Raw genomic sequence first — 16,022 nt, 5'->3', positions numbered from 1 at the left:
AAAAGACTTTGAAGATGGTACCATAATGAAGCAATGCCAAAACTGGACATAAACTATGACTGAAATTATGACATGGTGGAATGTGTTGGAATATGCATCACATTTGGCCTTTAAGTTCCATTAAATTTCAGAGACTAGTTTAATAATTCAGACAAAAAGGGTATGCAAATTTTGGCAATATTATATGCCATTTGAATATTAATTAATATTCTCTTTGAAACAGGTGTGGCAGCTGACCGCATAGCAATTCAGTCCCAAGGTCGATACACCGCCAACTTATCCCCTCAGAATTTGATCTCTTGCTGTGCCAAGAAGCGCCATGGATGCAATAGCGGAAGTGTTGATAGGGCTTGGTGGTACCTGAGAAAACGTGGGTAAATAGCTCCCCAACATGCATCTCTAGGATTTTTAAGAGTGCTGCTTGGGTTAGAATAAGGGGGAAAAAACATTTTGCATTTTCCCAAAACTCTACAAATATATATGCGACATCTATATAAACACAGGAATTTCATTTAAGTATAATCCCTGTTTGGTATCTACTGAAGTTATAAGCTATCAAAAGCAATTGTTTGAAAAAATGCATACTTTTCTAGCTAAATTAATAGAGACAAGTAAGCATTGTCTTCTTGTGGCTCTGAGCCAAATGGTTGTAGAGTCCCCCAAGGGGGTAGAGTTGATACTTATCTTGAGACTCTTAGTTCTCCGGGCAGATTAATAGATAATGCCAGGGGAAAATTAGCCTAAGACTCAGAGGAATGATATAAAGACATGCTGTATAGTTGCCTCCACTCATCAGCGTCATTGTCACCATTAATCCCATCTGCTGAGACGATGCAGGTTGCATTTCTCTACTCCCATGTAGTCTGATACTCATGCAGAACACTGGGTTTACTATAAGTACTTATCTACTTAAAAGTTGAGTTATCTGGCAAAGGAACTAGCAGCTGATAACTAATAGTTGAGGTATGTGCTGCCCACGTGTTCTTTCCTCATCCACTGGGTGCTCTGGGTGTGCTTCAAGAGACTGAATGTTAGGTATTTATAAAGTTCTTCAAAATTTTTATCTAATGCTTTGCTAATAAGATGGTGATTAGAATGGGCAACTTGGGCTAATACCTTCCTGATTTAATAGTGCTTGGTCAGCTTCTGTTTTTATTATTTTACTATAATAAAAGTTAAAGCCCTTTAGGAGCTTAAAAACATAACTTAACATTGAAAGCCAGTTAAATCTCCTTGTATTAGTCTGCTCAGGTTAACATACCAAAATGCCATAGACTCTGGCCTAAACCACAGAGTTTTTATTTCTGGAGGCTAAGTTCATGACGAAGGTGCTCAAAGTCAAATCACTTTCTGGTGAGACCCCTCCTCTTGGCTTGCCTTCTTACTGAGTCCCCACTTGCAGAGAGACGTCTCTGTTCCTCTTATCAGGGTACTAATCTCAGCATGAGGGTCCCACCCTCATGACTTCATTTAAAGCTAATTATCTGTCTATACTGATATAACTATCTATCTGTATATAGAAATATAAATCTGTGGTTGAAAAGTAAAGCACACAAATGTTTGAAAAGTAGAGAAAAGTAAATGAATACAGAATAACTAAACTGACATGGGGCAGTTTTGTAGGGAGATTTGAAAGTTAACATAAGGAAAAATTTTCTGGAGAGAAAGTGCTAATTCACATATATAGACTCTATGCTTTCTTCTTTCTGAAAATTTTGTACATAACCTTACCTTGTTCATGCATGATCTGATAATCATGGTTTGCTTCCAATCTAGTAATATTGTTCAAGAATGTGAATATTTTCACTACTGGTTTAAATAAAGTTATGTTACCACACACAAATAAAAGCTAATTATCTTTCAAATGTCCCATCTCTAAATTGCATTGGTGATTAGAGCTTAAACTCATAAATTTGGGATGACACACCTCAATCCATAGTACTCATTATCCCTAAGTAATCCACTGGTACCTTTTTTGGAAGTGGCTTAGCTTTCATCATGCTCCTTACTCAGATTCTCTTACTTTTTTCACACTATTGAATTTCCTTGAGGCAATCCTAGTGCCATAATTCTATGGCCAGCTGAACATCAACTATCCATAAAATAAATTCACTGTTTTATTTTCCTTATCATCTGCTTCCATATTCAATGAATTGTGTTAGATTTGGATCCAAATAATTTGTATTTTTCTATGTTCAGTTTCAAAATCAAAAATAAAAATTCTTTTATCATTTGTATAATGTATATATTTGATAACTTTCTACCTTATTAACTTCAATACTATAGTATAGTATATACAATTTCTCTTAAAGGATCATGAATTACAAGCACATAATAATTGAAGTATTTATAACAATAAAAATGTAAAAAAATGCTTAATTTTAAAACATAATTTATCAGAATACTCCATCTGAATATGATAAAACCTGTTCTTTTTCATATGAAATTTGGCTTTTTTAACTCATCTATTTTTAGTGGAAGGATAATTGCTTTACAGTATTGTGTTGGTTTCTGCCAACCATCAGTACGAATCAGCCATAGGTATACACACGTCCCTCTTGAAACCCCCCCTTCCCTCCCCATCCCACCTCTCTAGGTTGTTACAAAGCTCCAGTTTGAGTTCCCTGAGTCTTGCATCAAATTGGCTATCTATTTGGCTTTTTTATATCATAGTTATGGATGAAGACTTAAGAAGTCCTTCCCCTATTAATATTACCACGTATTTTATTAATGGTTGCTTTTCATCTTCACAAAATTCTATTTGGTAGATAAATGTGTTTATTAGAATGGATTTGAGCAAGGTTTTAGAACCTAAAAAAATTGATACAAATAAGCTTATTTATAAAACAAAACAGACTCACAGGCTTAGAGAAAAAAATTTATGGTTACCAGAGGGCAAGGGTTAGAGGGAGGGATAGATTGGGAGTTTGGGATTGACATGTACACACTGCTATATTTAAAATAAAATGCCTTACCATAAAAAAAATTATAGTGAAGAAATAGGAATGGGACGGGGAAAGAGTTCTTATGATTGAACGACTATGTTCAATGTCATGAAACTTACATGTAAGTAGCCAGAATAATTTATAGATATTCAAATCAGTAAAATCGTATGGAGATAAGTCATTACTGCATTTCCTAAGTATTACATTTACTTCTTTGCTTATTCCTCATAGACTGGTATCGCATGCGTGCTATCCACTTTTCAAGGACCAAAATGCAACCAACAATGGCTGCGCCATGGCAAGTAGGTCTGATGGACGGGGGAAGCGGCATGCCACCACCCCATGTCCCAACAGCATCGAGAAATCCAATAGGATCTACCAGTGTTCTCCTCCGTACAGGGTCTCTTCCAATGTAAGTCTGAATTGCAGGACTTCTTGGTGGTTAGTTTTCTCAAAAATATATACTGCTGTTATTAAAACTATTTAAAAACAAGCATATTCTAAAATAATACTATGCTTTCAGATATAATTTTTGATATTATTTAAGTGTTTATTAATGACTTCCAATTTGGGTATACTTTTTAATCTTTGTAATATTAGCTGTGCAAATGATTGCCTTAAATTTTAAAATGTGGGAATAGAGTTTTATAATTATGTTTATTATATAACACACACACGCGCGTATATATGTGTATATAAAGTAAATGGTGGTTTAGTTGCTAAGTTGTGTCTGGCTCTTTTGCAACCCCATGGATTCTTCTGTGATCCTGCCAGGCTCCTCTTTCCATGGGAGTCTCCAGGCAAGAATACTGGACTGGGTTGCCATTTCCTTCTCCAGGGGATCTTCCTGACCCAGGGGTTGAATCTGCACCTCCTCCATTGCAGGTGGATTCTTTGCTGACTGAGCCGCCAGGGAAGCCTATACACACATACATAGATACATACTTGACAGATAAAAGATAAGCAAACCTCAATGAAAAATTGACTTTTTTGTGGTATTAGCTTATTTTATTCATCCTTTGCTTTACTCCACAAAAGACTTGAAATGGACATAGTCATGGTGGGAAAAAGATCCCCCTGGATTCCAGTTTGTCATGTTAAAATCCTGGGAGAATTTTTCTGCATCTTATCAGTGTCACCCAGACATTCTCACTTTCAGACTGTTTGAAGCTTCAGTGATTTCCAATTATCTGTAGAATACAGTTCAACATTCTTACCATAACATACAGATCTTTCATGACTTGGTTCTGAACTACTGCTTTTTGGACTCATGTCCAACCAACCTACCCATCCCCGACCTGCCCATAATGTTCCTCATAAACTGACTGCTGTCTGCTCCCCACGTGTACCGGCCCTCTTTGCTTCTACTTAGACGGGTGATGATTCCTCTCACACCAGTGGTTATCCCACCCACTTCCAAGTCAAGTAAGTAGGTCAAAACTTCATCTTCTCTGAGAAGTTTTCTTGACTTCTAGGCAGAATCAACGTCCGTTTCTTGTTTGCATCCATGGTATTTGTGCTTGTCTCTATAATCAAACTTAGTTTATCATGATTAGTTATGTCACTTAGTATTTCATAGTTATGTTACTTAGCAATTAGTTATGGGATTGTCTGTCTACTTCACCGAAATGGAAATATCTTGAGGACTGGTGTAGGGTTAATATTTGTTTCTGTCCTAGTTTCTGGGATGTACTCTAATCAAAGTGCATATGTGAATGAACTTCGTCATTCCTAAAAGTTGCATTACAACTTTTTAGTGGATGAAAACAGAGAAATATTTGTATGCTAAAACTGAGGAACCTTACAAAATAATCATCTGGGATCACTGTTGTGGACCAAAGAATGGAGATGACACTACTTTCCACTGATATAACAGTGTTCTATTTAATTTTTTCTTTTTGACCATAAAAATTATTATATTTTCTCTTTGTTCCAAAATCTTGCCAGTGGGAAGAGTCAATGAAACATGGTGTGTCTTGTCTTTAGCAACTTCACCGATGTGGAGATTCACATGCAAGTGTTTCAAAGCATGATTAAGAGTAAATTGCAAGTCATCAAGACACACTGGGTTCCATAATTCCTAAACTGATTGTACAACCCCTAACATCATAGACCAAACAGTAGGTGTAGTGTACTCTGACGACAGTAATGGTGCTCACTGATATTTTTCCTTCCAGGAAACTGAGATCATGAGAGAAATCATGCAAAATGGACCAGTTCAAGGTAAGCTTGGTCTTCCCAGGTGGCACTCGTGGTAACGAACCCGCCTGTCAATCAGGAGATATAAGAGATGTGGGTTTGATCCCTGGGTCGGGAAGATCCCCTGGAGGAGGGCATGGCAATCCATTCCAGTATTCTTGCCTGGAGAATCCCATGGACATAGGAGCCTGGAAGGCTACAATCCATGGCGTCGCAAAGAGTCGGACTTGTTTGAAGTGGCTTAGCATGCACCCAAGGTAGGCTTGGATGAAATATGATTGTGTCTTATTTATTCCTTTAATAAATAACTTTGCATTTAACTCCTATATAAAGAGCTTAATAACTGATAGACTTTTTTTGCTTTTAGATAATTCTTAAATATTCAATGGTTGTGAGACCAATATAATTATAGGAGATATTCTCACCTAATAGCCTCGTTAGCTCCCCTTGTACTTGAAGAAGATAGACTCATTCATAAATTGAATTGTTGAACAAATGTTAATGACACATTGGATGAAAGTCAGCTTAGTCTATTCAAAGTGATCATGGACCCAAAAGACATTCAAATAGGAAGTGCTGAGGGCTTGTTTGCTTGTTTAGTTATATTTGACTCATACATAGTGTTAAAAATCTTCTCACTTCAGTTTAAATGGATTAGATTATGGATTGTAAAAAAATGAAGGTTTAGCAATAGAAACAAAGTAGACACTTCCCTTTTCCTATAAGCTCGAAAGAAATCAAATAAGCCAGGATGATTTTTGTGTTTTATAAAATGCTTTCCATTTTGATCTATTTTGAAAATGTGTTATGGATAGTAAACTAAAATCAATAAGGAAATCATATACTAATTTATAAAATGTCCATTGATTTGATATGAAGATATTATATCTGATACACAGTTCCTCTGCTTATCTATTGGAATTTATTTTGCACCAATGGTATGAATAAAAATAAGTTCACAGTGTATATTTCCAGTATTAAATATTGCCTTGAAATGCTTGGAAGAACAAAACCAGTGAGGCCTAAAATAGAAATTCAGGCTGTGAATACTGAAAAGTCCAAAAATACATTAATATTATCAATGCAGTGGAATTGATAAATAAATAAAATAATTAGGTTAAACAAACCAAAATTAAATTGAAAACATTTGATGTATACACAAGAAACTATTGGTTATATGTATTTTTGTGTTTCTGAATGCCGGCCTAATCAATATTGATTGGTTCAACAGCTAACAGGAACTACAGATTTTAAAATTGTGTTGGAAAGACTTTTATTGATCTTTATCATCACTTAGCATTTATTGAGAAACCAAAGCTTATTCTGAACATGGCCTGAATTCAATTTTTAAAATCCTGGGGCCTTACAAAAAACCTGAAACGAATAAAAAGAAATGTTTTTTTTTTTTTTTCTTCTTTCAGTTGTGTAATCTTTGAAGGCTAGAAAAACAGTAGAGAATTAATGTTTAATTTAAATATATCCTTCATTAACTAGAGTTTGTGTGACAAACTTGAAGGAAGCCAGGCATTTGAAGTCAAGGTTGAATTTGAAATTCCAATTTTGACATTAGCTACTTAAATGACTTTGGTCGAATTATCTAAACCTCTTTCAGTCTTTAAATAATTATATTACTGTTTAAAGTTTCTCTCTCATTCTTTTAATCAGTTAAAAGAAATTTGCAGCATAATGATTGCAAATTGAGAATATCTTATGTTTATTTAATGGTCAGGTACTTAAGTATTCATGAATTTTACAGACTAAATCAAAAATACAGAGGTAAAATTTGAAAATAATAAAGTTGAAGTTCAAATCGTTCAGCATCCATGGAACCAATGTTTGTTGAGAACCTTCCTCCTGCCAGCCTGAACCAAGAGCAGAAGACAGAGCTCAGTATCCTACCCTTGTGTGTAGGTAGAAAGTAATAAGTTTGTGCGGTTTTCCAAAAGTAAAATTATACCGTGGTAACTTGTGTAGTTAGAGCATCAGGTCTGTTTGGTGTCAGAAACTCAAGGAAGAATCCATCTTCAAGTTAATTGTCATGGCATCTCACTCATGTTTCTTTAGTTGGGGAGGGTATTTTTCTGCATTGAAGAGTACTTTTTATTCATGGTGCTATGAATGCTAAGTCAGTAGCTCTGTGGAAGAGATTGCCAATAGCAATATCTTCACAGTTATAAATGCTGGTTGCCTCGTCTTGCTGTAGATGCAACATGGCTGTCTGCATGTTGTTGCCAGTGCTAATGTACAAATTTTCCCCCTCTGCCTTACAAAAGAATGCAAAATGTGATAGAATGGTGAATAAATAGTACTGTGTGCATTCTTCTAAAATCTGTAGAATTGAAAGAAGTTTAGGTGCGGGAAAGAGGACAAAAGCAAAGAGCTGCATAGAGTACAGTTATATAAATTCTTAACATCCTATGGAAAGGTGTGTTTAAGTAAAAAAAGAAGATTTCATCTCTTTTATGAATATTTGAACACCATCAGAAAAGGCATGCAACATTAAAAAATGAAACAAAAAGTAGAAATCAAAAGTAATACTTGACTTTGGAGGAGAAGCTTCATTTTAGGATCTATCAAATGTTAGTGGCTTTATTTCTTATTTTATTTAAAATTCACATCAAACTAAGACAAGCATTGTGCATAGTTGTCAAGGTATATGTAACTAGCCCAAATAAAAATGCTTTCAATTCATGTCTTCTAGAGGAGAAGTTTAAAGTATTCACCATAAATTGTTCAAGCCTCTCAATAAAACAGCCACAATACAGGAAAGAAAAAGAAATAATCTAGGTGAGGGAAGAAAGGAGAGTTTGATAAAATATAAGCTCTTCCTTCTAAAGAGTATAAGCTCTTCCTTTCTGAATAATACACTATTGGCTTAGCTCCCCAGAGCTGGAGGGATGCAATCTTGTCAGACTATCTTTTTGCTAAGGGTTTACTTTTTATTCAAACTCACCAAGGAAACTTTTGTATTTACTTCTAAGGAGGAAGGACAATTACTTTAAATCCTGTTTATTAGGTTCACTCTTCACTGATAGCTTAATTGGAATTTTAAAGGACTGGTGGAGAAGCCCACGGTTAATGGAGAAATAGTGATCACCAGTGAGTGTAGTGGGTTTCCTGCAAAGGTTCAGCTCCTGATAATACTGCTTCTGTCAATTAAAAATAGATCGAGTTCTAAATGTATAATGTGACCTTAAGTAATATTCTAAGTAGCTAAAAGTTACTTTTATAAGAGAACTAGAAAATATGTCAATCGATTAAGTAGAAAAGAAAATTAAGCTGAACTGCAAAATTCCTTTTTAGATTCTACCCCTGGTAATTGTTGACTGTTCTGTAAGAATTTCTGAAGGTTTTTTTTTTTTTTAAATATAATGATTTAAAATCATGTCATTTATCCTGTTGGATTTTATTTTAGCTATAATGCAAGTTCATGAGGATTTCTTCAATTATAAGACAGGGATATATAGACACATTACCAGCACAAATGAAGACTCAGAAAAATACCGAAAGTTTCGGACACATGCAGTCAAACTCACTGGGTAAGGTGATTTCTCAAAAATCTTCATTTAATACTTCCTGAAAATAAAATTGAAAATAGATCATGTGGTGCATTTAGGTGCCAGAATTCCTCTTGGTATGAGAGATTCTCATACAAATTAAAAATTGTAAAACCTTGACATTATTTAGTCATTATTTTAAAGTCCAGTAAAAAATTAACTCATTATTTTAGGAAAGGTACCAAAGCAAGTCTCTCAGTTACTTGGGAATCCATCCTAAGAATCTGTTCTAAGGGCAAGGAAATAGACGATTGGAATTCTACATATGGGGTGATCAAGGAAAGTGTGCAAAACCAAGGTGTGCTAGGATGTGGGGAGAAGGTTTTGGATGGAATTACAAATGGTAGAGATTAAGCAGGAAGAGAGGGTAAGATCTCTTTTTATCCAATGTAAAATTATTTGTTTAAATCTATGTGAGAACTGTGAAAACTTGTCTTACTTTGCTTTTCCATTCTTAGTTGTTCAGTGACTTTTCAGAAAGGCAAATGGAGTAAAAAATTCCTTTACCCTGCTACTGGAGCTGGGAGTTCAGTGCTGCTGGAGTTCCATTTCCCTTCAGTTTGAAAGCCCTGTTTCTTCTAAATCTCCTTCCTATGTGTGTTTCATTGTCAGTTTTCGTGTCCCCTAGTAACAGTCATGATTTGGAAAAATTTTTCCCGTACACTGGGTGATTGAAATGATCTTTCTTATTATTCAGAGAACTCTGGAAATGGCAACCTTGACGTGGAATCTTTCTTGACTGATTAGAACTGATCCTTTATCATCTCTCTCCTGCCATGCTGGTCAGGTTCTCTTCATTGTGCTCCTAAATTTGTTCATGCTGGGGTTGAACAATATGAATGTGTTTCTATTTAATCACTCTGCACTGTTTGTGTATTTTCCATGTTGAGTGTGTCAGTTGAAGTAATGTGTTCACTTTTATAATAAACTCCTAAAAGGTTGAGACATTTCAAAATTTATCTCATCTGTGTGACAATTAGCAAGGCTAATTCTTCTAGTGAACAAATAACTTTTGGAGATTTTATTTATTTTTCAGAAATATGTTAGGGCCCTTGGGCATTGTTAAATGCCCTGAGGCAGTAGATTTTTATTCATTTCTCTATTAGTAATGTCTGATTTGGTAATTACTGTATTCGGAAAATTAATGCATCAGTGAATTAGAGAGTAATCAAATAACCCAAGTAAGTTAATGTTCCTTATCAGAGAGCTTAGTGTACTTCTATGAAATACCTTACAAATTTATTGCATCAAATCCTATTTGCTATGAATTTGTCAAACACAAAGCTATTAGATTTAACTCACTTGTACTTAATGAATTTAAACTATCAAATGCCCATCACTGAGGAATACAAGGAAGATTAATACGTAGTCCTATTCTTAAGGAGTTTAGGGAATAAAGTAGAGACATTTACAAGTGATTCCAGTATAAGGTGATAAAAGTTGTGTATTTCCATATGATAGCATTATAAAATATATATATTTACAAATATATACTTATGCTATTTTATATATACTGCATACATATTGTATATATTGCATATATATTATATATTTATATACATTATATGTTTACAGTAGGTAGATAGATAAACCCTTAAATTTCTTTGCTCCTCATCCTTTTATTTTTAACTGGAGGACTATTACTTTACAATATTGTGATGGTTTCTGTCACACAGCAGCATGAATCAGCCAGAGGTAAACATCTGTCCTCTCCCTCTTAAACCTCCCTTCCACCTTCCTCGCCATCCCACCCCTCCAGGCTGTCACAGAGCGCCTGCCCTGGGTTCCCTGCATCGTATAGCAAATTCCCCCTGGCTATCTATTTTACATATGGTGATGTACTGTTTTACTATTACTCTCTGCAACCCCCTTCCTCCCCACTGGGACCCTAAGTCTGCTCTTCATGTCCGTGTCTCCCGTGCTGCGCTGCAAACAAGACCATCAGTTCCAGCTTTCTAGATTCCATGTATATGTGCTAATGCACAGTATTTGTCTTTCTCTTTCTGACTTACTTCATTCTGTGTAATAGGTTCTAGGTTCAGCCGTCTCATTAGAGCTGACTCAAGTGCATTACTTTGTTATAGCTGAGTAATATTCCATTGTGTGTATATACCACAGTTTCTTTATCCATTTATCTGTTGATAGACATATAGGTGGCTTTTGGTTCCTAGCTACTGTAAATAGTGCTGCAATGAATATCAGGGTACAGATGTCTTTTTCAATATGCTTTCCTGAGGGTGTATGCCCAGTAGTGGAATTGCTGGGTCATATGACAGTTTTATTTCTAGTTATTTTTTAAATTGAAGGATAATTGCTTCACAATACTGGTTTGATTTATGCCACACATCAACATAAATTAGACATAGGTGTACATGTGTCTCCTCCCTCTTGAACATCCCTCCCACCTTCTGCCCTTTCCCAGTCCTCTAAGTAGTTATGGAGCCCCAGTTTGTTCCTGAATCATATAGCAAATTTCCATTGGCTATCTACTTTACATTACTGTAGTGTATACGCTTCCATGCTTCTTTCTCCATTCATCTCACCCTCTCCCTCCTCCCCCCACCCTTGTTTATAAGTCTCCTCTCTATGTCTGCATCTTCAGTGCTGCCTTACAAATAGGTTCGTCAGCACCATCTTTCTAGATCCCATTTATATGCATTAATAATGATGTTATTTTTATCTTTCTGACCTACTTCACTCGTATAATAGAATAGGCTCTAGGTTCATCCACCTCATTAGAACTGACTCTAATATGTACGTTTTCATGGCTGAGTAGTTTCCATTGTATATATGTACCACAGCTTTCTTATCCATTCATGTGTTGATGGACATCTAGGTTGCTTCCACATCCTAGCTATTGTAAACAGTGCTGCAATAAATATTGGGGTACATGTGTCTTTTTCAGTTTGGGTTTCCCAAGGGTATATGTCTAGAAGTGGTATTGCTTGGTCAAATGGTGGTTTTATTCCTAGTTTTTATAGGAATCTCCATAGTGGCTGTATCAATTTATATTCCTATCAGCAATGCAAGGGAGTTCCCTTTTCTCCACATCCTCTCCAGCAATTCTTGTTTGTGGATTTTTTGATGATGGCCATTCTGACTGGTGTGAGGTGATAGCTCATTGTAGATTTGATTTGCACTTCTCTAATAATGAGCAGTGTTGAGCATCTTTTCATGTGTTTATTAGCCATTTGTACATTTTCTTTGAAAAAATGTCTGTTTAGTTTTTCTGCCCTTTTTGGGATTGGGTAATTTGTTTATCTAGTATTGAACCACATGAGCAGCTTGTATATTTTGGAGATTAATCCTTTGCCAACTGCTTCATTTGTTATTATTTTCTCCCTTTCTGAGAGTTGTCTTTTCACCTTGCATATAGTTTCCTTCACTGTGCAAAAGTTTTCAAGTGTAATTAGGTCCCATTTTCTTATTTTGCTTTTATTTCCATTACTCTAGGAGGCGGGTCACAGATCTGCTGTCATTTATGTCAAAGAGTGTTCTGCCTAAATTTTCCTCTAAGAGTTTTATATTTTTTGGTCTTTAATCCATTTTGAGTTTATTTTTGTGTATGGTGTCATGAGGTGTTTTAATTTTTTGCATGCAATTTACATGTAGTTTACATGTAGTTCCTCAACTTTCCCAGTACCAATTATTGAAGATACTGTCTTTTCTCCACTGTATTTTCTTGCCTCCATCAAAGACAAGGTCCCCATAGGTGCATGGGTTTATCTCCAGGATTTCTATCTTGTTCCATTGGTCTGTATTTCTTTTTTTGTGACAGTATGATACTGCCTTGATGACTGTCACTTTGTAGTATAGTCTGATGTCAGGAAGATTGATTTCTCCAGCTCCATTCTTCTTTCTCAAGATTGCTTTGGCTATTTGGGGTGTTTTGTGTTTCCATGCAAATTATAAAATTGTTTGTTCTAATTCTGTGAAAAATATCATTGATAGTTTGACAGGAATTGCCTATCAATCCTTTGCCACTCAGTCTTCTCTATGGTCCAACTCTCACATTGGTACCTGACCACCAGAAAAACCATATCTTTGACTATACAGACTTTTGTTGGCAAACTGATGTCTCTGCTTTGTCTCTTTCGGTAGGTTTATTACTAGGTGTTTTATTCTTTTTCCTGTAATGGTGAATGGGATTGTTTCCTTAATTTCTCCTTCTGATATTTCATTGTTAGTGTATAAGAGTGCAAATGATTTCTGTGTATTAACTTTGCATCCTTTGACTTTGCTATTTTCATTGGTTACTGTTAATAATTTTCTGGTGACATCTTTAGAGTTTTCTTTGTAAAGAATTATGTCATCTGCAAACAGTGAGCGTTTTACTTCTTTTCCAATCTGGGTTCCTTTTGTTTCTTTTTCTTCTCTGATTGCTGTGTCTAGGACTGCCAAAACTATGCTGAATGAGTGGCAAGAGTGGGCACCCTGGTCTTGTTCTTGATTTTAGAAGAAATGTTTTCAATTTTTCATCATTGAGAAAAATATTTGCTGTGAATTTGTCATATATAGTCTTTATTATGTTGAGGTAGGTCATTTCTGGTCCTACTTTCTGGAGAGTTTTATCATAGATTGGTATTGAATTTTGTCAAAAGGTTTCTCTGCATCTATTGAGATAATCATAGGGTTTTTATCTTTCAGCTTGTTAATATGGTGTCTCACATCGATTGGTTTGCGGATATTGAAGAATCCTTATATCCTTGGGATAAAGCCCACTTGGTAATGATTCATGATCTTGAGAGGGTAACAGGCAGGAAAGCCAGGGGTCTCCAAACGGAGGAAATAGGCTGCAAGTCCCAGACATTTTTATCTCTCTTAAGCGGCAGGAGGAAACAAACCAGCAATATATTTTTTTCTTCTCTATACAAATTTAAAAGGAGGTTTCTCCTAAAATGCTGTGTTGCCATGACACCTGGTTTCACCTGAAGCTAACTATTCTCAAAGCTTGAGTTAACCAATACATTTCTTTTTTATGGAAATGTTTGTCTTAAGATATGTTAATTTACCCCAGACTCTAAGTTCTGCCAAATGGCCTAACTTACTCAGATATTGTTCCCCTAATCTATGCAAATGAAACTATTTGTTTGGTAATCTGCCCTTCTACAAGATTCAAGTCAATTGTTTTATGGCCAGATGAATTATCTGGTGCCATTCTAAATTCTAAGACATTCCTTTCTTTTCATTAACAGACTGTGAGTGACTGTATAACTTACAGCTAAAGACTCGGAGTGGGGTACTCCTTCTGCCCCCTTCTGATGCCTATGTCAGAAGCTTTCTCTACCTCCTTTATACTTTAATAAAACTTTATTACACAAAAGCTCTGAGCGATCCAGCCTTGTCTCTGGCCCTGGATTGAATTCGTCTCCTCCAGAGGCCAAGAACCCCGGCATCTTATCGTTCAGCAACAACCTTTCAATCTTTTTAATGTGCTGTTGAATTCTGTTTGCTAGAATTTTGTTGAAAATTTTTGCATCTATGTTCATCAGTGATATTGGCCTATAATTTTCTTTTCTTGTGGCATATTTGTCTGGTTTTGGTATTAGCATGCTGCTGGTCTCATCGAGTGAGTTTGAGAGTTTCCTTTCCTCTGCAGTTTTCTGGAAGAGTTTGAGCAGGATAGGTGTTAGCTCTTTAAACTTTTGTTGGAATTCACTTTTGAAGGCATCTGTCTCCGGGTGTTTGTTTACTGGAAGATTTTTTTTTTATTATAGTTTTGATTTCTGTGTCTGTAACTGGCCTATTCATATTTTCTATTTTGTCTTGGTTCAGTTTTGGAAGGCTATACTTTTCTAAGAATTTGATGGTTTTTTTCTAGGTTGTCCATATTATTGGGATATAGTTGCTTATAGTAGGATATTACGATTTTTTGTATTTCTGTGTTGTCTGTTATAACGCCTCTTTTTTCACTTCTAATTTTATTAACTTGAGCCTTCTCCCTTTTTTTCCTGATGAGTCTGGCTAACAATATGTTATGGTCATTATGTAGTGTCTTTCTTTGTTTCATAACTGTCTTTATTTTAAAGTCTATTTTTTCTGATATGAGTATTGCTACTCATGCTTTCTTTTGATTTCCATTTGCATGGTATATCTTTTTCCAGCCCCTTACTGTCTGTCTGTATGTCTCCTTAGGTCTCAGGTGGGTCTCTTTTAGACAGCATACATAGGGGTCTTCTTTTTGTATCCATTTAGCCAATCTGTGTCTTTTGGTTGGAACATTTAGCCCATTTACATTTAAAGTAATTATTGATAAGTTTCATCCTATTACTGTTTACTTTATTGTTTTTGGATTTGTTTTTATAGGCCTTTTCTTTTTATGTTTCTTGTCTAGAGAAGTTCCTTTAGCATTTATTGAAGAACTGGTTTGGTGGTGCTGAAGTCTCTTAATTTTTTTGTCTTTAAAGCTTTTGGTTTCTCCTTCAAACCTGAATGAGATCCCTGCTGAATAAAATAATCTTGGTTGTAGTTTTTCCCCTTTCATCACTTTACATATATCTTGCCATTCCCTTCGGGCCTGCACAGTTTCTGTTGAAGGTCAGCTGTTGGCCTTATGGTGGTCCTCTTGTATGTCATTTGTTGCTCTTCCCTTGCTGCTTTTAATATTTGTTCTTGCGTTCAGTTTTCATTAGTTTGATTAATATGTGTCTTAGCGTTTCTCCTTGGATTTATCCTGTATGGGACTCTCTGGGCTTCCTGAACTTGGATGGCTATTTCCTTTCCCATTTCAGGGAAATTTTCAATTATAATCTCTTCAAATATTTTCTAATGCCCTTTCCTTTTGTCTTCTTCTTCTAGGACACCTATGCTTTGAATGTTGGAATGCTTAATGTTGTTCCAAAGGTCTCTGAGGCTGTCCTCATTTCTTTTTATTATTTTTTCTACTCTGCTTCAGTTATTTCCACCATTCTAACTTCCAGCTCACTTATCCATTCTTCTGCCTCAGTTTCTCTACTGTTGGTTCCCTCCAGTATATTTTTATGCTCAGTTATTGCATTGTTCATTGTTGATTATTTTTTAATTCTTCTAGGTCCTTGTTAGACATTTCTTGCATCTTCTTGGACTTGCCTCCAGTCTACTTATCCGTGCCTCCATTGTGCTTTCAAGATTTTAAATCATCTTTCTATCATTATTCTGAATTCTCTTTCAGGTGGACTACCTATTTCCTCCTCGCCTGTTTTGTCTTGTAGCTTTGTACTGTGTTCCTTCATCTGCTGCATATTTCTCTGTCTTTTAATTTTGTTTAATGTATTGAGTTTGGGGTCTCCTTTCTGCAGGCTGGGAGGTTGCAGTTCCTCTTAATTGTGGAGTCGGTCCCCCA

At 35.6% G+C, this 16,022-nt stretch overlaps 1 protein-coding gene across 3 annotated transcripts in view; it reads left to right on the top strand.

The window, feature by feature from the left end:
* TINAG (tubulointerstitial nephritis antigen) overlaps nt 1-16,022 on the top strand; it is a 98,833-nt gene that overhangs the window by 41,200 nt on the left and 41,611 nt on the right. For all 3 annotated transcript variants that reach the window (XM_043450856.1, XM_043450858.1, XM_043450857.1), the window contains exons 6-9: nt 224-374; nt 3,177-3,357; nt 5,123-5,168; nt 8,560-8,683. In XM_043450856.1, the coding sequence (XP_043306791.1) occupies nt 224-374; nt 3,177-3,357; nt 5,123-5,168; nt 8,560-8,683 (502 nt within the window). The remainder of the gene's footprint in view (nt 1-223; nt 375-3,176; nt 3,358-5,122; nt 5,169-8,559; nt 8,684-16,022) is intronic.

Source organism: Cervus canadensis, chromosome 28 (genome assembly GCF_019320065.1).
Source record: "Cervus canadensis isolate Bull #8, Minnesota chromosome 28, ASM1932006v1, whole genome shotgun sequence".
Classification (NCBI taxonomy): Eukaryota; Metazoa; Chordata; class Mammalia; order Artiodactyla; family Cervidae; genus Cervus; species Cervus canadensis.
The sequence above is the reverse complement of the archived record's forward strand: the minus strand, read 5'-3'. Positions and strand labels throughout refer to the sequence as shown.